Source organism: Lagenorhynchus albirostris, chromosome 9 (genome assembly GCF_949774975.1).
Source record: "Lagenorhynchus albirostris chromosome 9, mLagAlb1.1, whole genome shotgun sequence".
In the NCBI taxonomy this organism is placed as follows: Eukaryota; Metazoa; Chordata; class Mammalia; order Artiodactyla; family Delphinidae; genus Lagenorhynchus; species Lagenorhynchus albirostris.
Genome location: NC_083103.1, coordinates 6010549 through 6034987, shown reverse-complemented (window position 1 = coordinate 6034987; position 24439 = coordinate 6010549). Strand labels below are relative to the sequence as shown.

Below are 24439 nucleotides of genomic sequence, written 5' to 3'. Positions count from 1 at the left end.
TAGGCTCTTCCCTCTAAGGTCGGTTCTAGGAGTTTAAACCTACAGCTCTGGCTGATGGCGCCCAATAAAATAAAACAAAAAACTTTGCTGCTCTAGTTTTTTCTCAGGGCGGGGTGGGGGTGTATGCGCAATCTCCACGGTCACACAGAGAACCCTTTTCTTCATCTTGGACCCCGGGAGGCTGGTTCCTCCAAGGAACTTGTCTCTTCGGCGCCTCCTGAGAAATGCAGCCGTCAACCGAGCCGACGTCGGGGCCTTTATACCCTAATTGAAGCTGAGCCCATTAACCGTTTTCAGAGTTCCTTTCACCACCTATGAAAGTAGTTTCAATGTGGGGGTAGCTCCGGGACTCCCAGGGCGCCATTGCGGATTCTTGGCCAAAGGAGGAGGTTGGTTTCTTCAGGTGGGAAGCTTTGCTATTTTTCTTACCTGGCTTCTGGGTCTGCGTAAGCTACCGCCCGCAGCACCCTGGCTGCGAGGGGTATGGCGTTTGGGAGATTAGAGGGAGAAGTGTGGAGTAGAAGGCCAAATGGAGCGCACGTGGAGTGGCGAAATGTGGAAGCTTAACAAAGTTGGCGCCATGAAGCTGAAGACCGCCACACCGGATCCCTAGCTCCCTCCGCCTAATGGCGGGCGGAACCCCGCCAGCGAAGCCCACGTTGGTAGTTCCTCCCTCACGCCGACCTTCCATCCAATCAGTGACCTCGGTTTGTCGAGAGAGGTGCTCATTGGCTTTCGTATAGACTCTGGGGTTACTGACGTTTCCACCTCTTCCAGGCCTCAGGTAATTGGCGTTCGTGGTAACCAATCAGGAAGAGGATCTACGGGAACGCCTGCCTTTTATTTTATTGAACGGCCAATCCGGTGGTAGGTTCACCTCCCCCTCTCTACCCAGAGTCACTGCTGCAGCCGCCGCCATTTTAGCGTTTTGTCAGAAGCGTCCGCGCCGCGAGGAAGAGCCCCTGCTGCTTTTCGTGCGGGTGAGAGACTCCGAGCCCCTTCACTGTCTTTTTTTTGCCCTGTTAAATCTCACGACTTGGGCTTTAGGGGTATCCTAGGGTGGTCCTGGCCTCCGCACTCGTCACTGAGAGCCGACCTCGGTGCTCGGCGTTGCGCGGTAAGCCTCAAGCAGCCCTTCCCCCACGACCTCCCCCGAGAATACCTTGCTTTTTTTCCCCACCTTGCCCTCTATCCGACTTTGCTCGGCTTACTGCCTCGAGGCTTTTACCGAGATAACCGCTTTTCCGTTAGACTTAGGAATTACAACCCCGTTTCGAAAATTTTTGAAGCCCCGAGACACTGTCGTCTGGCCGTTGAGGCTCAAGGCCCCTTCTCTGGCCATGCATTTCTCCAATTCTCCAGGAGCTCGTAGGACGGCACCCCGAGAGAGGCGTTCCCCGCTCCAGCACTTCCTGTACTCTCCGAACGCCTCGCTATCCAGCTTAAGTCACGGGTTCACTGCTTCCAAAGGAAACCCTAAAATGTAGCTATTATAAGGTCCTTTTTTCAGGAAATGGCTAATTCGGTTACGAGAGGAAGAGCCAGTTCATAATTTCAGTCTGTCCAGCCAGCCAAGTAGCTAGACCTTTGTTTTCTGACTGTCTTTTTTTGTTTTTGGCGGCGGAGCCGCCGCGTGGCTTGCGGGATATTAGTTCCCCGACCAGGGATTGAACCCGGGCCCTCAGCAGTGAAAGCGTGGAGTCCTAACCGGACCTCCAGGGAATTTGCTGTCTATTTAGTAGGTAGAAAGCCCAGTACCCCTAGGGCTGCATTTATGCCCCGCTTTCATTTGCGTTTCCGTTTGAAACTATTCAGCTCTTACCAAACCCTTTGTCTGTGTCTGCTAAGGATCTGTGTCACAGATGCTTTCTTCTTTCTGTAGGTTCTATAGCTGGAATTGTAACGGGCCTCCTTATTCCTACTTCCCTTTGATTATTATCTGGGGGTGTGCGTGTGCGTGTGGGGCGTCTGAGAGGGGGGAAAACTGGAAATATTTGCCAGACCCAAAGGAGATGGCAGTATTGATTTTTTTTTTTTTTTTTAACTGACATGGGCCTGAGGTCTTTTGTTAGAAATTTCATTTTTTTTCGCCCAGGCTGTGTCCGAGATGGTGAAGCTGTTCATTGGAAACCTGCCCCGGGAGGCCACAGAGCAGGAGATCCGCTCACTCTTCGAGCAGTATGGGAAGGTGCTGGAGTGTGACATCATTAAGAACTACGGCTTTGTGCACATAGAGGACAAGACGGCGGCCGAGGATGCCATACGCAACCTGCACCACTACAAGCTGCACGGGGTGAACATCAACGTGGAAGCCAGCAAGAATAAGAGCAAAACATCCACAAAGTTGCATGTAGGCAACATCAGTCCTACTTGTACCAACAAGGAGCTTCGGGCCAAGTTTGAGGAGTATGGTCCAGTCATCGAATGTGACATCGTGAAAGATTATGCCTTTGTACACATGGAGCGGGCAGAGGATGCAGTGGAGGCCATCAGGGGCCTTGACAACACAGAGTTTCAAGGTGAACCACCCTCTTTGGGAAGAGGGCTGAACACAAGGTTTTGTGTAGAAAATAGGCTGGATAGGAGGGGTCTGGGATAGAGAGAGAGATACAGCTGTTGGTTGGCTGATTGTGAGGATTAAGTGTGGGTGATGGGCTTAAATGGAGAATGCATGGGATTTAGAGGCTTTACCTTAGGCAAATCAAGTTTGGGAGAAGAACCACTTGGCATTAGTTTGGAATCCCTAGGCTTTTTTGCCTATTAGTGCAGAAATCCCTTCCTCTGAAGATTTATTCAGTTTTGTCTTTTTTGCGGGATGGGGGGTAGTAGAGCACCTAACAGTGTTTCACTCTGAAATTTATTGCCTCAGCACCCCATGTGTTATTTTGTATGTGGAAGGACCTGGCAAAAGCTGGCTTAAGCCACATGTTGAGCAAAATATCTGTGAAGCTCCCCCACCTCATCCCAATTCATGGCTTCTCAGTAAATATAATTTGTCGTTAAACAAGTCTTGAGAGAACTAGCGTCTTTAAATTGTTATAGCTCTTACCGCTTTTCTGTTACGCTTGCACCAAGAGGTTCGGTTTGGAGGACGAGGACACTCTAGAACTGAAGGCTAATTTCAGGAGTTTCTGAGGAGAAGGTATTGGGATTTGGGGGGCGATAATGGCAAAGCCGTTTCACTGGTTTAAGGAGTGAGCTCTAACATCCTTGGTGATTAGAGTACTTAGATGGGTGTTAACCTTGGAGCCTTGACTAGATTAATAGTGTGCCTGGAAGGCAGCATGAATGATGCTGTGGATAGACATTTTGTTTTCTTGGTTTAAGATCTAAGCTCCTGTGGCAAGGGTGGCAGTTGTGAAGGGGGTGGTAACCATGGTGAGTTGCTAACTCTACTCTTCGTCCACCCACTTTGGGTTCCCAGTGTCAAAGCCAGAAAAGAGCCTTTCCCCTTCAGTGTAACTACTTCTAAATTATGGAGTATTCCCACAACTCCTTGTTAACATTTTTAATCTATATTCCAACTTTTTTCAGCCCGAACAAGGTAGTAGCTGCTGCTTCTCCTGAGCACTCCTCTTGTTAAGAGTCATTTCGGCTATCTTTGATGTTTACTTAAATTGGACCTTCTTAGACCTGGAAGTCTGATCATCATTTCTTCCAAGTTAATGGTGCCCTGTGTTATGGGTATTGCTGTGCATTATTAAAGAAAAATGTCACAGGTCGCTCAGGTCTGGTTTTTCCATTTTTAATTGGTAAGTTGAGAATTATTTTGTGTCAACAACTTAATTGGGAGGAAAGGCTGCTCTGGTGGAGGGCTTATGATATCTAATTTTTGGATACTCTTCTACACTTTAACCAAGTCATAGAAGAGGTGGTGGTGTCTCCTTGTAACAGTTAACACATGTAAGGGAAGGGTATTGTGAACTGATACAGGACACGTCATACTTAGAGGATAACTCTTGGTATCTGAAGTGTAGGCTCTCTGAGGTTTAGTTGTTTTTGCTCTGTTTTCCTTACTGTTAGTCATTCTCTTTAGCATTGTCTAGTACAGTTCTGTATGTACATAGAGTAGCAGTATTTATTACGATGGTCTTTTTCCCTTTCAGTTTCTCAGTGTTGGGGATATTCTTTTTATTGTTTGCCCATTTAAGGAACATCCGTTTTAGATATTTTTAAAGACTTAGCTGCTTTTTCTGACTTTGGAATTTTTTCTGGCAAATCTTTAGGTCAGGACATTTATTAATGACCTTTATGTCTTGAAGAGACATGGTTGGTTCCTCGGTTGCCCTTATTTTCTCTGGTTTTGTTAGGTGCCAAAGTGGCCACTTGGACAAATAATGAGGGACATGGGTTAGCACTTAAAGCACTTAAGTACTTAATTGTACATCTTAGCTTTTCACTGGCAGCCCACACTTACCAGATAAAATGTTTGAACCGGGACTTTTTTTTTTGATATTTTGGTCCTTCCTTTTCCCTTTTTTAGTCTTCTAGAACCTAACTTTAATTTTGTAGGTGAAATTGTATATTTACCATTTTCTATAACGTTACTTGAGTAGATGACCTATCTGTTAACTCCCCTGGTTCTAAGCATTCACTTCTTCGCCATCTGCATGCTTGGGTGCATGATAGCCATTTGTATTGGAAAGGTTTTGCTGGAGTTTTGCTTACGTTAAAATGGTAGATCATGTTAGGTGGAAACTGCTCCTGTGAAAAGGTTTAAAATTTAAACTTTTTCATTTCCAGAATACAAATTGTAATTTTCAGCAAAAACTAGTATCAAGTGCATGTTCTTAGGATCTTAGATCTCTAAAGGAGAAAAAGTACTTTAATCTTGCGCTAACATGAACAGTTTGATACACTAACATTATTGGTCATTCTCCACTTTTTTCATCCCCTCTTTTCTTCCACATTTTTCATAATACTCTTTCTGAAAATTTAGGCATCTTGTGAACTGCCTGACCTGTTTTGTTTGACCCCGTTATAAGGGGTCACTAAATATTGTAAAGGATCCCTGTTAGAATGAATATCAGAACTAACAATTTAAAGGACCCAGTTTAGGGGGAAGGCAGTCCTTCAACTCGTATTTCACCCCTCTTCCCCCATTCATGAGTGTTTTTCCCAAAAGTCTTGAAACTTGCCTACCGCACTCAGCCACGGATCAAGTCTGGATTACTGTCAATGGTAACTTTAGAGTCCTACTCTATTCTCTTTGATTTTGGGGTGGTATGGGGGACTGGCCTTTGCATTCTCCTGCTTACTGAATTCAGGAGTCTTAATAGTGAAGATTGGAGGTGTCAGAATGTTGTGGAGCACTATTATTGTGGTTTCTTTTGACATTGGGCCACCGTTCAGAGTAGTTTTTGTCCACAGTTACTTGGCAAAGGATGAAATGCCTATTTTTGAGCTAGAGTAGTTTCTTTCTTAAGCGTTAAACTGGTGTTAGAGCTGAAACATTTCTTCCTTTAATTGATCTTTGCCTGAAATCAGGTCATTATACTGAATTTATACTGGACCTTTTAAAAATATCTTAAAAATGGCAATGAATCCTGCATTAGAGTTGTCTAGGTAAAGCCATTGCTATGACCAGTGTCTGGGGTAGGGGCTGGGGCTATGACTAAGAGTGATAGCAACCCTTCTTGCGTCTGTTTCTTCAAGGCAAACGAATGCACGTGCAGTTGTCCACCAGCCGGCTTAGGACTGCGCCCGGGATGGGAGACCAGAGCGGCTGCTATCGGTGCGGGAAAGAGGGGCACTGGTCCAAAGAGTGTCCGGTAGATCGTTCGGGCCGAGTGGCAGACTTTACCGAGCAATATAATGAGCAATATGGAGCAGTGCGTACACCTTACGCCATGAGCTATGGGGATTCATTGTATTACAACAACGCGTACGGAGCGCTCGATGCCTACTACAAGCGCTGCCGTGCTGCCCGGTCCTATGAGGCAGTGGCTGCTGCAGCTGCCTCTGCGTATAATTACGCAGAGCAGACCCTGTCCCAGCTGCCACAAGTCCAGAATACAGCCATGGCCAGTCACCTCACCTCCACCTCTCTCGATCCCTACGATAGACACCTGTTGCCGACTTCAGGAGCTGCTGCTGCTACAGCTGCTGCTGCTGCAGCAGCCGCTGCTGCTGTTACTGCAGCTTCCACTTCATATTACGGGCGCGATCGGAGCCCCCTGCGTCGCGGCCCAGTCCCCACTGTTGGAGAGGGCTACGGTTACGGGCATGAGAGTGAGTTGTCCCAAGCTTCGGCGGCCGCGCGGAATTCCCTGTACGACATGGCCCGGTATGAGCGGGAGCAGTATGCGGATCGGGCGCGGTATTCAGCCTTTTAAAGCTTGAGGTGAGAGCGGTGGGGTGTCCCTTGTTCTGGTTTTGCCATCCCTCCTGCAGCCTAAAGGCTCCAGTTAGGCTGCCCTGCTTGCTTGCTTTTGCAGGGTTAGGGTAAGGTTGCTAATGGTTCAGAGGATAGGGAGAAGTCCTAACTACTTTGTGAAATATATAAACATCCTTATCCCTCATGGCTGTTTTTCCAGGGCTCCTAGTCCTGGGAGTCAATCTGATTCCATTTGTGCCTGGAAAAGCAAACAGTGGTGTGATGAATCTTGGGTCACACCTGTGTGCTGTAATTGAACCAAACCTGGAAACCAGACATTCAGACCCAGGTGTGCCGTTTCTCAGAGCCTTCGTTGAAATTCCTAGGTGTGTGACATTACTAAGGTCTGCAAGGTTCCTGTTCTGCTTCATGCTGTGTGAAAGGTCTGATGGTAAGTTGGGGCAGAGAGGAGTAGAAAAAGATATCTTTAAACTTATAAAGTTGATTTCAGCAAGGAGTCTGGGGCATAGACTCAAATTCAACTTCTCTGGTCAGTTCACATTCATTCCCTGAGCTGAATAGAATGCCTACCCCATTGCTTTATCTTTGAATCTGTCCTGTAAGAGCCCATTTACTTTGTTCAGTTTTGTTTTTAAACTGTCCCCACGGTATTAGATTTGACATTCTCTCCACTTCTTTAAGGTACATAATAACGTAAATATGTACGCACCCTGTTAATTCTACTCTTCTTCAGTAATATTGAAATCCAAGGTTGGGAGCTTTGCCTTAAGCACGTCACTCCCTTCATCTTCCCACCAGCTATGAGCATTTAACACTCTTCAACCACCAGCTCTACCTTGAGTCCTCTGGCTTTTTCCTATACATTTTGAGCCTCATGATCCATTTGGCTCTACTTGAGTGTATTCTCTTCTGATGCTTGCCAGCTTTGGGCTCTAGGTGTTTGAGACTGCTGTTGTATTAAAGGGTGTTTCACAACACCCTTTGTCTTGAGTAGCTCCCATTGTGTCCCAGACATTACCATTGATCTGTAATCCTGTAGTAACAGGGTTGGTGATACTGTCATCTTTTCCATTAGGGCAGAAGGTATGTGACTTGCCCAGGGTTATTGGATAGGAGATCACTGATAGGGCTGGAGAAGAAACTTGAGTGACCTGATGTGTAGCTTACACATGCCCTCCAGTACGTTCTTTTATTTTCTTCCCTAGTCAGAGTTGGACGCCCTCAGGTGTTACAGCTTGTTCAGTTAATGCCACTTTTTCCTAGACCTTAAACGATTTTTAACTTGTAACTCCAAGATTCAAACATACTTTTTACTGTGGAGAGCTAAGAGCTAATTGGAACCTTTCCCTTTTTCCTGCTCTCCAGTGACAGTTTGTAAATGTGGAATTGCCTTCTCTGAGGAATGCTAATGTGCTAACATCAAGAGAAATGCAATGTCTGTCTACTCTCGTGAAAGAAAATTTGCTATTTCGTTTAGAGAAAGGCTAGTCTGGGATTGCTTGAGCCTTCCCAGTTACTGTCTGGCCTTCAAGCTCTTTTCACTTTTAGAGATTATTATTATACTATGGATGGATACAAGTAAACTTAAAAGGAGTGTCAAGTTACCGTACTTTGTAAAGATGTTCTTTGAAGTGTAAGTGGGAAAGCCCTTGTGAGCTTTGCTGTAAAGCCCCTGTATTGTGCTCTCTTTCAGGTGGGATGTGTGTGGGCTGAAATTCCGAGCTGCGGTTGTGCATGAGAATACACCCTTCGTGGTACCCCATCTCCGGGACGTTCTCAGCTCTGTGCGTTCAGTCCCCCAGGAACCGTGGACCTTAATTTGCCTTGTTAAGTTCAGACCACCTCTTCTTTCCTCTCTCCTGCCCATTTCCGTGTTCTTTCTGTCCTTCAATACTTCTGTAGCTTCCCATCATGTTCTGTTCTCCCAGCAGGTCTCATTGTGTGCAGAAACTGGTGGGGGTTGTACTGTATCCCCACCTCCTGCTTCCAGTGGGTGTTGTGAGAGTGTCACTGCTCCTGAGTCTTTTTGACCTAAAGGCTTATGGCAGGTAGACACATAGCGTTGGATCACTTTTTTCTTTCCGGTGAAATAAATGGTTTTTCAACTTAGGGAATGTGTGCTTTGAGAGAGTTCTTACTTGGGCTTGTGTCTGGGTTCTTTATTTGTCTCTGGAAGAGAAGGGGAGGGTATAAAGTTTGACATTCAGTTCTGGGTGAACATCACTGCAGTTGTTTTCCTTATTGTAGATAGGATTTATAGGTGCCAAAGGTAAAAGAGGACTTATATAGAAGAACCCAGGTAGGCAGCCTTATTCCATTAAAGACTTTCTGTCTCTCATACACCTTTGTTATAAAACCATCAACTTACTAGGAGTTTTGAGATGTGGGACTTTTCCCTGCTTGAGAAACAATTGTCACCCACCCCTTACTACTAACATTCCAACCACCCAGTCAATCAGTACATCTAGTTTGACTTAACTTTCCAAGGAAGAGGTCTAGAATAAGGAAGGGTTTGAGGGAACAGGAGGTCAGCTTTCACTTCATGCCATGTGGAAAATTAAGTTGTGGCTCCAACAGCATTCTGCTATTTTCCTAGGCCAGTAAGCAACACCTTTTGATGCCTTTCACCATCTATTTGTACAGTTCTGCCAAAATCCAAAGAATTCCTCAGTGGCCCCACTAGTACCTCATTTCCTTTAGAATGATAGGCATAGAAGAAGGACCCAGAAGTGAGCTTTAGATTATTTAACAAGGATGGGGGGTGAGTACAAGGAAGACCCACTGCTTCTTAGTTCCATGCTTTTATCAAAACAGACTGTCTTGCAGATGTTTTTTGTCTGTACCTTCTTGCTCCAGTTTTAATATATATAGTGGGGTTCTGTCTGGTTAGGGCATTTCCCAGCATCATTCAACAAATACTCAGCACCTACTGTATGCTGGGCCTTATGCTTTTAGGAAAGGTGGGTTGTGGTAATGGGAGGTAAGAAAAAGCAGCTGGTTTTTAGTTGGGTAGTCTCTCATATTTTCCTACTTAATGTTTCTAATTCATAGATGGCTGAGATGGGGATAACAGTACAACTTGTAATTTATTGGATATTTGTTCTCTGAAACCCTGTGAGAGACGTTTTGTGTGTTAATCTCCCAGCCACCATTTTACTGAATATGGAAGTTGTCTTTGGTGAGAGGTCAAGTGGTAAAGACAACAGTTCTGGGAAAACTGTTGGAGTTGGGATTAGGGGTGGGAAGAGTTATTGGCTCCTACAGATAAGAAGTGATCAACAAAGAAGATTATGACTAATATCTAGGCTAGGTCCTTGTATTTGTCTTTATCTTCCCTGGCGGGCTTGGTTTTCTGCCACTGCCACTTAGAGGGTTTTCCTGCTTTGGTTCCTTTTTTCCGCCAGAGATGGACCCATTACTGATCAGCACTGATGAACATACCCCTTGGTCCGATGGGTGGGGTTGGCAAGTTTCAAAAGATGGGCACTAGCAGTGTTCAGTGATTCAACAAATAAAAATTTTCAGTGATACTCTGCAAGGTACTGTTTTAGGTCTAGATCTGGAGCTTATATTCTAAGAGAGGGAGACTACATAATGTCAAGTAGAGCATTTAGATGGGAATGGTCAATGAAGGTGGTGACGTGTCACAGTGGATTAAATATGGGAGTAATATATTTTTGCATGATAAAGCATTCTTTCTCCCTCTGAGAGCATGATCTCCCTGTAACAGACAACCTGAGTTTTTCATGACTGCCAGAATCTGGGCTGGTTTAATGCTGTATTCCTACTATAGTGTTGAGGTTTTTTGTCTTTTTTTTTTTAAATTACTGTTGAAAGGAAAAACACTGTTAAGAACAGTGGAAAAGTAGTTCTAAAACTTTAAAAAGGTGTTTTGAAATGATTGAATTCGCTATTTCAACATTACATTTTGTGAAATTATTTTTGTGTGTATTTCCAATCCAATGTATCTCGAGTTGAGGCCACATAGTCTGCCCTGTGTCATTGACAAAGTTATACTGCTAACGCTTAGCCTCAGGAGTTGTACAGTAGTTTTTTAAGAGTGATGCTTTAATACACTAGCTTTCTGTAGCCTTCCACTTTTTTTTTTTTGGCTGCGCTGCATGTCTTGTGGGATCTTAGTTCCGCACCAGGGGATTGAACCCGGGCCCTCAGCAGTGAAAGTACTGAGTCCTAACCACCAGACAGCCAGGGAATTCCCATGTAGCCTTCCACTTTTCTTTTTGTTCCGTTGAGTAAACTGTGGTTGGCATCCACCTGAGAGCTTGCTTTGCACATTGTGAAGTACTCACTGGTTACCAGCTACGTGTAAGTACCATGTGGAGAATAAAGATGATTAGGTGCCTGTCCTTATTTTGCCTACACAGGCAGCTTTCTGCATAGGCAATTCGGGTGTGCAAATAACTGGTATATATGTTAGGTGGAGATAGGAATGGTTACACCATTCTGTTGTGATGGCGTCTGGCCAAGCCCGATTCTGGATGAGTCAGAGGGCTTAGGAGGGCAGTTTTCAGGATGATACTGATTTGGTGTTAGATTAACTTTCACTTAAAAGTCATCCACACACCCTCAAAATTGGGGTTGAGTTGGAATGCTAAATTAAACCAGGCTTCTTATCCCAGAGCTACATCAGCAATAAGCTAGACTCTAGGGGGATGGAGTAGTGAGAGGTAGACTATTTGCATTGTGGTATTAAATGCTGGTGCAAATTACTGAAGTAGAGTTTGCTTAGTACTGGAATTCTCCATGTGGTCTCATGCGGAGGCAAACGGAATTCCCAGAAATGATGGCAATGGGAAGTCCCAGGACTGCTTTTCTGCTTTGGCTTGGAGAACAGTACTCTAGGTTGCAGCAAGGGAAAGTTGAGTTCTAGAATGACTCTAAGACTGATTTTGAAACTTAGCATATTTGAATATCTTGAGGAAATTTTGGTTCATTTGAAGAGTTAGCTCAATTGCTGATAAGAAAATAGAAAATAAATGAAAAAATGTAAATGCTAATTCCAGAGTAAACAAAAACTCATAAAATATAATTAGGAGCTCTACCGAGTCATAATCATGGCAGCATGATTTATATATTTAATAAAATAATTTTCATCTAAATTGGGAGAATAGGGAAGTGTGGATGGGTAAGTAATGGGGTGTGTAAGAGCAAAATTCAAAATTTCATAATAGAAATCAATAGATAGGGACTCCTGGCGTCCAACGCGGGGGCCCTGGGTTCGATCCATGGTCAGGGAACTAGATCCTGCACGACACAACTGAAAAAAAAAAAAAAATCCCGCATGCCACAACGAAGATCCCGTACACAGCAGTGAAGATTCTACGTGCCTCAACTGAGACCTGGCACAGCCAAATATTACCAAAAAAAAAAAGATAATTTCTTAAAGTGGTAAATGAAGAACAGGGAGCATCTTACTCAGACACAAAGGTAAGGAACGCTGAAAAGAGCTAAGATCTGTTGCTTCTGGGGAGGATGGGGCAAGAGACGTGAAAGCCTTGTTATATTTGCTAAATCATGTGCGTGGATAATTTTTCTTTTTTTGCGGTACGTGGGCCTCTCACTGTTGTGGCCTCTCCCGTTGTGGAGCACAGGCTCCGGACGCGCAGGCTCAGCGGCCATGGCTCACAGGCCCAGCCACTCCGCGGCATGTGGGATCTTCCCGGACCGGGGCACGAACCCGTGTCCCCTGCATCGGCAGGCGGACTCTCAACCACTGCGCCACCAGGCAAGCCCGTTCGTGCATAATTTTGATAAAAATAAGTTTTATGCTAACGGCTGTTTTCTGACTTAAGCCTGAGATGATGGCTTAACATAGGAAACCTTCCAACTTCTCACCAAATACAAATTTTCTGACATGAGTAGGGCCTAGTATTATTCACTGGCAGGTAAATAACACCCCTGAGATACAGGATAGGGGTGGTGCTAGCAGTTTGTCAGGGAGATAAGACACCAAAGAAGGAAGGGGCTTAGCTAATGATAAGTAAATCTTAAAGTTGAACTGAGTATGTTACTACTGCTCATGTTTTCTCTAACTTGTCAAGGCCAATAGGGAAACTGAGTACTATGCTCTTAGTCCACTGGGGCTGGTTCTTTGAAGGGCTAAGCCTGCTGGTTCAGTAGAGTACCTCTACTGAACATACTGAATTGTTCGTACTCAGTTAAACTGCGAGATGGGACCTCTCTCATTTTCACTATGTAGGGAATATTGAAACCAGATTGAGTTTGGAGCTTCCTTAGCACCTGGGGTCCCCAACCCCCAGGCCGTGGACCGGTACTGGTCTTATGAACTGGTCCGCACAGCAGGAGGTGAGTGGCAGGCGAGGGAGTGAGCGAAGCTTCATCTGCGGCTCCCCATCACTCGCATTACCACCTGAATACCCCGCCCCCGTTCGCGGAAAAATTGTCTTCCATGAAACCACTCCCTGGTGCCAAAAAGGTTGGGGACCAATGGTATAGACCATCCAACCTGATCTGTTCCATCTAGCCTATTGCAAGGGGAAGGAGGATCGTTTTTACACACTAGCGTGAGCTGGACTACGACATTCTGATTTTATTTATAGACTTGAAATGGTTTGAAGAGCAGACTTTCGTAGTAAATGATGAAAAGTTTTCCCTGGAGAGCCAGAGAAGCAGTCTGGGAGCTAAGATGCCCAAAAAGGTTTCCTGTAGAATTTCAGCATGGCACATCTTGTAAAATTCAGGATGCCCAGCAAAGATAGGGAACCAGATTTTGAATATTTACCTCAATTTAAAAAATTATGGAATGAAATTAATGAGGTTATAGAATATATATATATATTTCCCCCACATTTTTTAATATCAGAAATTTGTATCTTAATATCTATAGTTTAATTGGCAGTGTTTTGATTTTAGTGGTACATAAAATAACGATGCATCTTAAAATCAATGATGACCTTAAAATCAGTGGCATTTGGATTAGATGAAATATAGTTACTTTGCATGAGTGCAAGTGTATCTGTAAGTTATATTCCTAGAGATGGAATGGCATTTTACATTTTGCTACGTGTCAGATTGTTCTCAGAATTTATTCCAGTTTTTCAAATGTTTCTTTAAACCCTCATCAGTGCATTTGTTCATCTTTCCCAACCCGATGGGTTAAATGGTATCTTATTATAGTTATACTTAGTGTCTATTTTTATAATGAATGAGGTTGATCATCTCTATATTTTTAAGAACCATTTGCATTTTTTGTCTTTTCATATCCTTAGTCTTTACCTTTTTTTAAAAATTGGGTCTTCATGTTAACTAACTTGTGGAAGCAATGTATATGTTTAGGAAATTAGCTCTTTGTGGTAGGAGTTGCTAGTGTTTTTCCCAATTTGTCATTTTATTCATGATGTTTTTGCCATGTAAGAAAATAAAATGTATGGTAGTTGAATTTCCAGCCTTTATTCTTAGGACTTCAGGATTTGCATCATATTTGGGATTTCTGCACTTGAAGAACATAAGAAAATTCTTACTTTTTTCCTGATACTTTAATGGTTTCATTTTTTAACTAAAAATTTAATCTGTTTGGAATTTATTTGATATAAAGTATGAGGTAGATACCTGACTTTGCTTTCTAGGTGGGCACTCAGCTGGGGACCAAATTGAAAGAAATCTCAATTTAATTGCAGTAGAACTAAAGGAATGAAAATAGTGTTAGAACATCATATTTCCTCTTCTGATTATAAGAAGCAAGAAATTCTAGCACTTTTCCTGGAAGACTGGAATGAACGGGATACAGATGCGTCCTACCTACTCTAACAAAACCTGCTTATCCAGAGGGAACCACTGCCTTAGACCCTTTAAATCACAGTCTGTAGGGGTTGGCCTTGGGGGAAAAGTCAACCCTGGTTGTAAATCTGTGCCTAGAGTGCTCTGAATAATGTATTTAGGCTTTACTTATAGAGTATAAATCGGATTTGTTGTGGTTTGGCATGCCTGTCCTCCAGGGATTCAATCTGTAGGAGTCAACCTACAGAACCTACCAAACAACCAATAGTGCTCCCCAATCCAGTTGTGACAATGCCCAGGACTTCTCTAATAGTATTGAACCTACAGGGACCCAGTGTGCCTCTATTTGTCAAGATGGATGAGAATGACATTTCTCTCTTCACCTATTCTGTCTTACACTGTTTCCATCTCTGGTGGACAGCATGCAGAACAATTGGGGGTAGATACATAAATTTTAATCCCTTTTGAAAATTTTTTTCTTTGTCAAGTTATCCCCCCTTGGCAATCCAAAACAAAGCTTATTTGAGGGTTGTTTTTTTTTTTTTAATATTTATTTATTTGGCTGCTCCAAATAAATTGTTGTGGCACGTGGGATCTTCATTGCAGCATGCAGGATCTTCTAGTTGTGGCAGGCAGACTCTTAGTTGTGGCATGGATGTGGGATATAGTTTCCTATCGAACCTGGCCCCCTGCATTGGGAGTGTGGAGTCTTAATCGCTGGACCACCAGGGGAGTCCTTTTTTCGAGGTTTTTAGAACCACCTCATATTTGGTGAAGGAGCTCTTCTACTTGATTGGTGATAAATCTGTTCCAGTTTCATATAGGTGCATTGCCATATTTGGCCTGTTCTTATGTTTGCTATTTTGAAGTTTACTTATGTCCCATGGCCTTTTTCTTGAATTGGGCTTTAAGGCTATAGGTAGCCTTTTACAATATGTAAGTTATCTGGCTGGAAGACATACCTTAGACTTATAAAATTATGGGCCATTATGTTGGCCTAAGTGGAGATCTTATCCCCGAGATGTCCTACTGGGTGGAAGACTTTACCCAACTGGTTTTCTGCAGTGGTTGTGTAGGTCAAGCTATAGCTTATTAGCAGATATCTTACTCTCTTGGTGCCCAAAGCCATGGGTTTTTTGTTTTTATTTTCCCCTCTTGGTGTCCTGTTCAGCTACATTCTCGTGCTGCAACAAGAACAGCCTTTAAAAATTTTTTTAACACCCACCTCCCTGCAATTTCACTAAAGTATTTGACTGACTTGGAGTGTATAGACCAGCATTCTTACTGTTTGGTCCAATTTTTCATCAGAGATTAATTTCTTATGTAGTTACTATAACTTTGGATTTAGAAAGAGTCATGTTAGAACCATACTGATTTGCTTTACCAAAGTGAAGAATGAAATAATAAACAGTACCTGGGCATCCTCCAAAGTCAGTCATAAATTAACTTAGTCATTAAACAATTTCTTTAAACAAATTTCCTTTAGGTTTTGGTGTTGAATGTCTCTTTCTTTTTAATTTATTTTATTTTTGGCTGTGTTGGGCCTTTGTTGTTGCGCATGGGCTTTCTCTAGTTGTGGAGAGCGGGGGCTACTCTTCGTTGCGGTGCGCGGGCTTCTCATTGCGGTGGCTTCTCTTGTTTCGGAGCACAGGCTCTAGGCGCGTGGGCTTCAGTAGTTGTGGCCTGTGGGCTCTAGAGCGCAGGCTCAGTAGTTGTGGCGCACGGGCTTGGTTGCTCCGCGGCATGTGGGATCTTCCTGGTCCAGGGCTCGAACCCGTGTCCCCTGCACTGACAGGCGGATTCTTAACCACTGCACCACCAGGGAAGCCCTTGAATGTCTTTTAAGATAGCAGATGGATAAGAAACCTGGTTGGCAGTGTTTTCCCCCTTCATCAAGGGGGAATGGGTAAACCATCTCAGTGGTGTACCATTCTTAAACACCAGTTGATATAGAAATGTGTTTTGTTTTTTTGGTTTGAAGACAATCCTTCAAAAATGCCATCCTCTTAGTCTTTTGAAATTTATTTCTTGTCTTCAACTCAGCCATCTTCTGTCATTCCAGATTGCTTTCTTTAACATTCTAATTCTTTTGATCCCATTGGAACTCCCAGCTCATTGATTTTACTTTTCATTGTCCCTCACCCTCTAATATTATCACCTCCTTATCCAACTTGAAAACCATAGCCAATCACTTTCATTCTTTTGCTACCCCATCATTTTTCTTGCAAGCCCAAAGCTTACCCAGTCCCCAGCTTTATCATACTTGGCAAAACCACAACCCAGATTAAATGCAGTTCGTCTATTCATTTGTCTGACTGATGAGGCTGAAGGTTGCTGGAGAAAAACAATCTCAGTGACTGCTCTCACTTTAAATAAATTATTACAAACGTTATATCTTGTGTAGACCCATAATTCTGTTAGGCAGAATTAGAGAATAGGTCCTTGGTCCATTTGCCCTCCCATTCACTTCCTCTCCTCTCATGCTTATTTACCTAATGAATGATGTGTTTCGCACCTTGCAGAAGAAACTGAAGCAATCAGAAAAGAATTAACATTCTCAGCACACCTATTCACCTTCCAGCATCCCAATTAACTGCATTTATCTAAGGCTAGTTGCTCTACTTATGCTTTAGGGCCCTTCTTCTTGTTCCTGTAGTTCTATTCCTCTCATATCATCCATCTTCCTTTTTATTAAATCAGTCTTGTTAGCATTACAGACATTCTGTCATTCCCATTTTACAAACGTCTTGACTCTGTTTCCCCTACCAATTATCACCACTTTATTTCTTCCTTTTGTACAAAACTCAGAAGTGTTTTATATGGTTTCTTTCTCTAATGATTGCTTTCCATTTTCTCTTAAACCCTCTTTAATCAGGCTTTTACCCCTGCCATTCCACAGGAATGTTGCTAGTGATTTCATGCTAAATCGTGAAATGATTTTTTTTAAACGTAAAAAAGGTCAGGGCTTATTTCTTGTTCATGCCACGTGTCTATTATGGTTGACATGCTGGTGGTTTCTCCTCTTTGTTAGTCTCATCACCCGAACTAATGGAAGCTCCACCATCTGAAACTTCCATTCCAACCCAAGACAGACAGTGAACATAGTAAATAAGTAAACTGTGTGTTAGGAAATAAGAGCTTTGTATTAAAAAGGGTAGAGTTGCGTAAGGAGGACTGGGAGAGCTAGAGCAACGTATGTGGGTGTAGATTACTGAGAAACTGAGATTTAAATAGACTTGAATGAAGTGGAAGTTGGCCATACAGCCCTCTAGTATTCCAAGTAGAGAGAACAGCTTGAGCAAGGGCCTGGAGGTGGGATTGTAGCTGGCCAGTTCTCAAAGTAAGGAGGCCAGAGGCAAGAGTGGAGTGATGGGGGAGAGTTGGGTAGGTAGAAGAGGTCAGGTAGTTAAATGATCATCTGGGGCACTTCTGGTCTTTACTCTGAATAAAATAGTCTTGCATTGTTTTTAAGCAGAGGAATATCATGATGTGATGCACTCTGGCTGAAAATGATGGTTATACCCACATTCAGTCCATTAGGAAATCTTATTGGCTCTACTTCTTAGAATCTCCCTGTTAATACTCTAGTCAGAGCCACCAGCATTTCTCACCTGGATTTCCTAAATTCTTTACTAATTAATGTCCCTGCTTCTACATTGTTTACAACCAGAGTGATCCTTTTAAAACGGAAATCAGATAACATCACAAAATGCTCAAACCCCCTCTCCCCCCAGGGGCTTTTCATTTCAGTCAGAGTAAGAGTCGGATGCCAAGGTCTGTAAAGCCCTACATGATCTGCCCCCTCCTCTTAGCTGACTTTGTCCTCCTCTCCTTTGCTCACTTGGCTTCAGCCATACTGTACGCCGGACTTTTTATACATCTTAGTCAATGCCAGGGCCCTTCCTCCCTTAGTATTTGCACCAGCTAGTCCTCTAGATATTCCTTAAAGGCCTGGTTTGTTTGTTTTAAAAACAGATTTGGGTTTTCAAGGTAGAAAGGAAGCTGATAAGTTTTCAGGACTGTTAACAATTAGGCTAGGGCTCCTCTATTATCACCAGTTTCCTTGGCTTTACCCACCATGTAGATTCCAGTCGCAGACTTTCTCCTCTATGCTCAAGCAAGCTGTATGTCTACATACAAGGCCATAGAAGCTTGATACTGAATCTATACCCATGGTTTCCTCTAATTTGGATAACCCCCAATCTCTCCAGATAGTTATGTGGAGTTTCTCTTTGGGGACAGTGGTCCTTGGTAAATGCTACCATTTGTCAAGAGGAAGGGATCAGATGAGGAGAGGAAAACTTGATTATATAAGAAGTGACAGTGGGGGAGGACCTCTTGCTGTTGCTGTTACCGACATTGGTTGGGTGTTTTCAGGTACTAGAAACTGGACCTCTGCAGTTTTCACATGAAATCACCTCACCCCTTCCTTTCAATTCCCTAGGGCCTACAGTCCTAGAAAAATTGAACCAGAGAATTGAACCTTTTAATGCCCCATGCACACTACCTAAGGCAGATGGTAAGGCTGGTGTTCCCAGCGTTCTCCTGGGCCCTCTGCTCTCTACACTCTCTCTCTGTCTAGGTCAGTGGTTCTCAATCACTGGTGATTCCCCCTCTTCACTCTTCACCCTTTGCCTAGGACATTTGACAATGTCTGAAGTCCTTTTTAACTGTCAAAGTTGGGAGGATGCTACTGGCATCTAATGGGTGAAGGCCAGGGATGCTGCTAAACAGCCTATGATGCACAGGATAGCCTCCTCTCCCACACAGAGAACTACCCAGCCCCAAATATCAGTAGTGCCAAGGTTGAAACCCTGTTCTAAGGGATTTCATTAGCCGCCTTGGCTTTGTGTACCCTCTAAAGTTGTGCTGTCCAGTATAAGAGCCACAGGCACATTGGTGCTGTGAGTATATAATACCCATGGGATTTCGAAAGCTTCATATGAAAAAGAATGTAAAAATACTCATTTTTTGAATCATATGTTTCGATCATATGTTGAAATAATATTTTGGATATATTAGGTGAAATACAATACATTATTAAAAATAATACAATTTCACCTGTTTCTTTTTACTTTTAAAAATGTCGCTATTAGTAGTTTTCAATGATTACCCATGTGGCTTTTGCAGTTCACTTTATATTTCTGTTGCATAATGCTGATCTAGATGCTGAAGACTCAAATTTACATCTCTTGTCCCAAATCTCTTCTCTGTGCTCAAAGTTCAGGGATCCAAAGACCTGCTTGAGCATTCTCCTTGGTTGTCAACAGAATATCTCAAACTTGATGTGTGTGAAATGGAACTCCTGAGTCACCCCACTCCAAAATAATCTCTCCTCCAACCTTCCCTATTTCTTTAAATGGTGTTACCGTCCATGTAGCCGCTCCAGCCAGATTCCTGGTAGTCATCCTTGATTCTTCCCTCATTTCTTATCCCCCTTGTCTGTCCCTTAGCATATTTTATATCAAACGTTGCCACTTCTGTCCATGTCTTTGCCACACCACAGTGGAGACCATACAGTCCCACCAGGACTATTGCAGTGGCATTCTGGCCTCTCTTTTTCTCCTTCCTTTTTTTCCTCTGGTCATCTTTCAATTTAATCTCCATTCAGTAGCCGAGATGATGTTGTTAGATATAAATTAGATTGTCACTCCATAACTCCAGCTTCCTATTGTGTTTAAAATGCCAGTCCTTAGGCCTTGAAATATCTGGCCTCTGCCCCGAACTCCAGTGTCATCGCAGGCCCCCCACCCGCCTTTCTCTAACCACACTGGCCCTCCTGTCAGATCCTGTTCACCAAAAACTTTCTTGCCTCAGGACCTTCTTTCTACCTGGAAGGACTTTCCCCTTGACCACTTTAAGATTAATTTCTTACCGTCAGGTCTTAGCTTCAGGATCAAGCATCAGAGCACCCTCCTTGACAGCCTCTAAGAGATGCCCCCTTATTCTTCCCTACCATTTTGCCCAGTTTTTGTATTTTGTGGTACTTATCTCAGTTTCTTTGCTTACTCATTTAGTGAATATTTTCCTCACAGAATTGTAAGGGGGACAGGAAACTACCCCAGTGCCTGGCAACAGTGCCTGACATGTAACAGGCTTTTAATAATAAATCTGTATATATGTAAGCTATCATTTGAATGATGTGCTCCTCCTGGGAACATACTACCCTCTGCCCTTGCCCTCATCCGTTCATTGCCCTAGCAGTTACCAGTCATTCAAGAAACTGAGTGCCAGCATAGGACCAGACCCGGGGGTAGGACTGGAGGATTCCTGGATGGCCCTTGTTAGGGTTGGTGTTGTGCCCCATCCCATAAGTCAGCAGTCAAGAAAGACAGAGGTGGCGGAACTGATAACCTAGGAGGGCCCTTCAGCTTTGAGATTTGGTGATCCCTAAGGGCAGAGCTTGAGTGGGTTTGTGTCTAGGTCCCACAGCTGGAAAAGAAAGGAGGGGGAGCTGGAATCTTTGAAACTGAAGAGGGAGTGATGACAGCTCTCCTCCCTCCAGCTCCCTACATGGATAGGGTGGAACCCTCTCTTTTGCTTGCACACATCACAGTTCATCTGTGATAATAATGGCCAATTGAGTGCTTTGCATTTACTCCGAACAACTCTTAAGAGGAAGTTTACGATGAGGAAACGGGCTCTGAAAGGTTAAATTGCATGTCTAAGACTACAGAAAGGGCTTGGATTTAAGTTCTGGCTTAATTTAAGTCCAGCTCCGGAGCCTGAATTTCAGCCATTAGTCTAGTGAGTGTCCTGAGACATGTGGCAGTGCGAGCTCCACTCCCAGTCGCACTCGGGGTTCTGACTTCCCTGCAGGGTCCGGACCTCCGAGCTTCCTCCAGCCAGACCTGCGCCGGCCCATCTTGAGCTTGGCTTACCTTGTCTGGTTCGGTGCAGTGTGGTTCCGGGTGCGGGGGGTGGGGGTGGGGGTGGGCGTGTGGCAGCAGTGGCATGGTCTCTGGAGTGTTGGCCACTTACGCAGCTTAGGTGGTCTTGGCCCAAATACCTCTTTGTGTCCCTATGGAGAGGCGAGGTATGATTCACAAACACAGCCACTGAAGCGTACTGGCCATGCCCCAACGTGGAGGGAATATAACGGTACTTAGGGTGGGGGGTGCCTTTTCCCTAACCACTCATTTTCCTAATTCTCATAGCCACTGTCCTGCCTCTGAGATAAGAGCCAAGGGTGGGCCAGGGACACTATCACTGGAAGTCTAGTTCACCTTGCCAAATGCAGAGGCTTACCCCGCCCCCAAGTAGGGTAGATAGAGTCTAGCCTTAGGACTGCTGGGTGCCTTTGCCAACTGTTCGTCTCCATTTCAGTAGCTTCTTTCTTTGGCTTTCTGCTGTGGTGAATAGGCAGTAGGAATCGGGGGTCTTTTTTCCTCACCACTGTGTTTGTGGGGAGGGTGGCCAAGTTATTTAATCTTTCTAAACTTCAGTTGCTTTAATTACCAGGGGAGCCAAAGGATGCTACCTCATTGGGTTCTTGTGGATTAGTAGAGATAATGGGTGTCATTAAATCTGTAGGGCTGTTGTGCGGTTTAAATTTGGCCTGGATCCTCAGAGGGCCTGCAAACCTAAGACACTGCTGACTGAAATCATCTTGCCAGACCTTTCCCTCTTCCTTTGTGGGTTCCTGGGACTGAACTGTCATTTCTTGCGCTTCGGTTCTCCTTGGCAATAGAGCATAGCCCTGATCTTAAGAAAGCCTTGAGGTGGATTCCTCTGACAAAGCTGACAGCTCTTCCTAGGAATGTATTTTTATTTCCTCCTTTCTCCTCCCAGGTATGCCAGAGACACTTCATCTCAGGCCCAGATTTGTGAGCCAAATTCTGACAAGCCATGAGGCCAATCTTAGGCACGTTGCTTCCCTTTCCTGGGCTACCTTGCAGCCAGCAAACCCTTTCCTGCCCTGTGGACAAGCTCTGTGCAGTGCATCGAGTGCCCTGAGGGCGTCTTATCTCTCTGTGCCACACTGTCTAACTTCATCGTGTGGCCAGAGATTGGAGGAAGGGGGAGATTGGAGTCCGCCACAGGCCTAAGAGGCAGGGTTTGGGCTGCAGTGGTCTCAGCGTTTGCCAGGCTGGAGCGTTTGCCAGACTGTCCTGCCAGTGATACGGGCTCCAAGTCCATCCATGTTGCTGCAAATGGTAGCTGTTTGTTTCCCCCCACTGCCCTAAGGAAGGTGTTGAGTAACAGCCAGGAGTTCAGAGACACCACCTGGGGGAATCTGGATGCTTTTCTCCCAGCTGCAGTGTTTGAGTCAGTCTGCGGTTTCTTTTGCCTTGTACCTGAAGTACCTCAGAGTGCTGCTGCTGTGGCTGGGCCTTGCTTGAGTGGTGCCCAGAACCCCACCTCCAATAGCTGACGGCTCAAGAAGAAATTCATGGAGATGGAAGGCCTCAGGTATTATTCTAGCTTTTTCTTTTCTCCAAACTGGGCCAGGGATGTCCTCTTGGCCTTCATCCCTCACAAACATTTCACCCTCTTTGTGGACTACTGATAAGTATTCTCATTTCAAAGGAGAGAAATATTAAAGAGTTTTAATCTTAAGGCACCGAGAATAAGCTATAGAGTTTTGGTAGGATTGCATAAATAATTGTCCTCTGAACTCTCACAATGCTTTTACATTTTTTCTTTTTTTATATATAAATTTATTTTATTTTTGGCTGTGTTGGGTCTTCGTTGCTGCGCGTGGGTTTTCTCTAGTTCTGGCAAGCAGGGGCTACTCTTCGTTGCAGTGTGCAGGCTTCTCATTGCAGTGGCTTCTCTTGTTGCAGAGCACGGGCTCTAGGTGTGTGGGCTTCAGTAGTTGTGGCCTGTGGGCTCTGGAGTGCAGGCTCAGTAGTTGTGGCGCACGGGCTTAGTTGCTCCGCGGCATGTGGGATCTTCCTGGTCCGGGGCTCGAACCTGTGTCCCCTGCATTGACAGGTGGATTCTTAACCACTGCACCACCAGGGAAGCCCTACATTTCTTATAGCAGTTACTGTTTTGGTCATACTTTCTCATCTCTTAAGATCTCTGAGATCTATCTCATCTCCCTTGCCCTTCAGCATTCAGTGGTGCCTAGTGTAAAACCCTTAGGTAGGGCCTGGCCCGCAACAGGTGCTCAGCAATGTTAGAGTGGGAGAGGCACAATCCATCCCTGTAAAGGCTTGATCAGTCAGCCTCAGGATTTAAACGCTGCCCCCTTGAATCACATTTCCTTATGAATGGTTGTTTTCCTGTCTTTGAGGTATCTTTTCTTCCTTTAAAACAAAACATCAACTCTATCGGCCTCATGATTAGGGGAGAGACCTCTGTTACATATCAGGCAAATCTCACTATTCACTTCTTTTAAACTTTTAAAAAGTATTTTAAAAATTGAATTCTTTAAATTCAATAGTGCTTTACAATTTTCAAAAGTTTCACACAATTTCATATAATCCTATAACACTTCCCCCCCACCCCCACCCCTGTACTGCCCCTCTCCTTTCCCTCTCCCCACTGGTAACCACAAGTTGGTTTCTCTCTATCACTAAGTCTGCTTCCTTTTGTTTTATCCACTAGTTGTATTTTTTAGATTCCACATGTAAGTGGTATCATACAGTATTTGTCTTATTTCACTTAGCATAATGCCCTCCAAGTCCATCCATGTTGCTGCAAATGGCAAAATTTCATTTTTTATGGCTGAGTGGAATTCTATTATATATATTTATATACCACATCTTCCTTTATCCATTCATCTGTTGATGGACGTTTAGGTTGTTTCCATACCTTGGCAATTGTAAATAATGCTGCTATGAACATTGGAGTGTAATGCTATTCACTTTTGTTCTGTCCAATCACAATGATCTTTCAGGAAAAATGAATCTGATCCTGTTACCTTCAAACTTAAAACCCTTTAATAGCTTGCATTAAGTCTTTATTTATTTATTTATTTATGGCTGTGTTGGATCTTCATTGCTGCGCGTGGGCTTTCTCTAGTTGCAGCAAGCGGGGGCTACTGTTCATTGCCGTGCACGGGCTTCTCACCGTGGTGGCCTCTCGTCAAGGAGCACGGGCTCTAGGCACGCGGGCTTCAGTAGCTGTGGCACACGAGCTCAGTTGTGGCTCGTGGGCTCTAGAGCGCAGGATCAGTAGTTGTGGCGCACGAGCTTAGTTGCTCCGCGGCACGTGGGATCTTCCCGGACCAGGGCTGGAACCCGTGTCCCCTGCACTGGCGGTGGATTCTTAACCACTGCGCCACCAGGGAAGTCCCCCAGTTAGTCTTAAAGATGAAATTCCTTAACACAGCCCACAAGTCTCTCGTGAACTGTGCTGGAAGTTACCTCTTCAGATTTCTGCTACACAGATTTC

General features: G+C 44.2%; 1 protein-coding gene across 4 annotated transcripts in view; it reads left to right on the top strand.

Moving 5' to 3' along the window:
- Positions 1-784: 784 nt before the first annotated feature.
- The window catches only part of LOC132525592 (RNA-binding protein 4), a 28848-nt gene continuing 5193 nt past the window's right edge, over positions 785-24439 (top strand). The window contains exons 1-4 of one of the 4 annotated variants that reach the window (XM_060158498.1): positions 785-980; positions 2096-2519; positions 5656-6343; positions 8031-8446. In XM_060158498.1, coding sequence (XP_060014481.1) covers positions 2108-2519; positions 5656-6335 — 1092 coding nt within the window. In that variant the 5' untranslated portion in view covers positions 785-980; positions 2096-2107 and the 3' untranslated portion in view covers positions 6336-6343; positions 8031-8446. The other 3 variants (XM_060158500.1, XM_060158501.1, XM_060158499.1) reach the window with 3 other exon arrangements.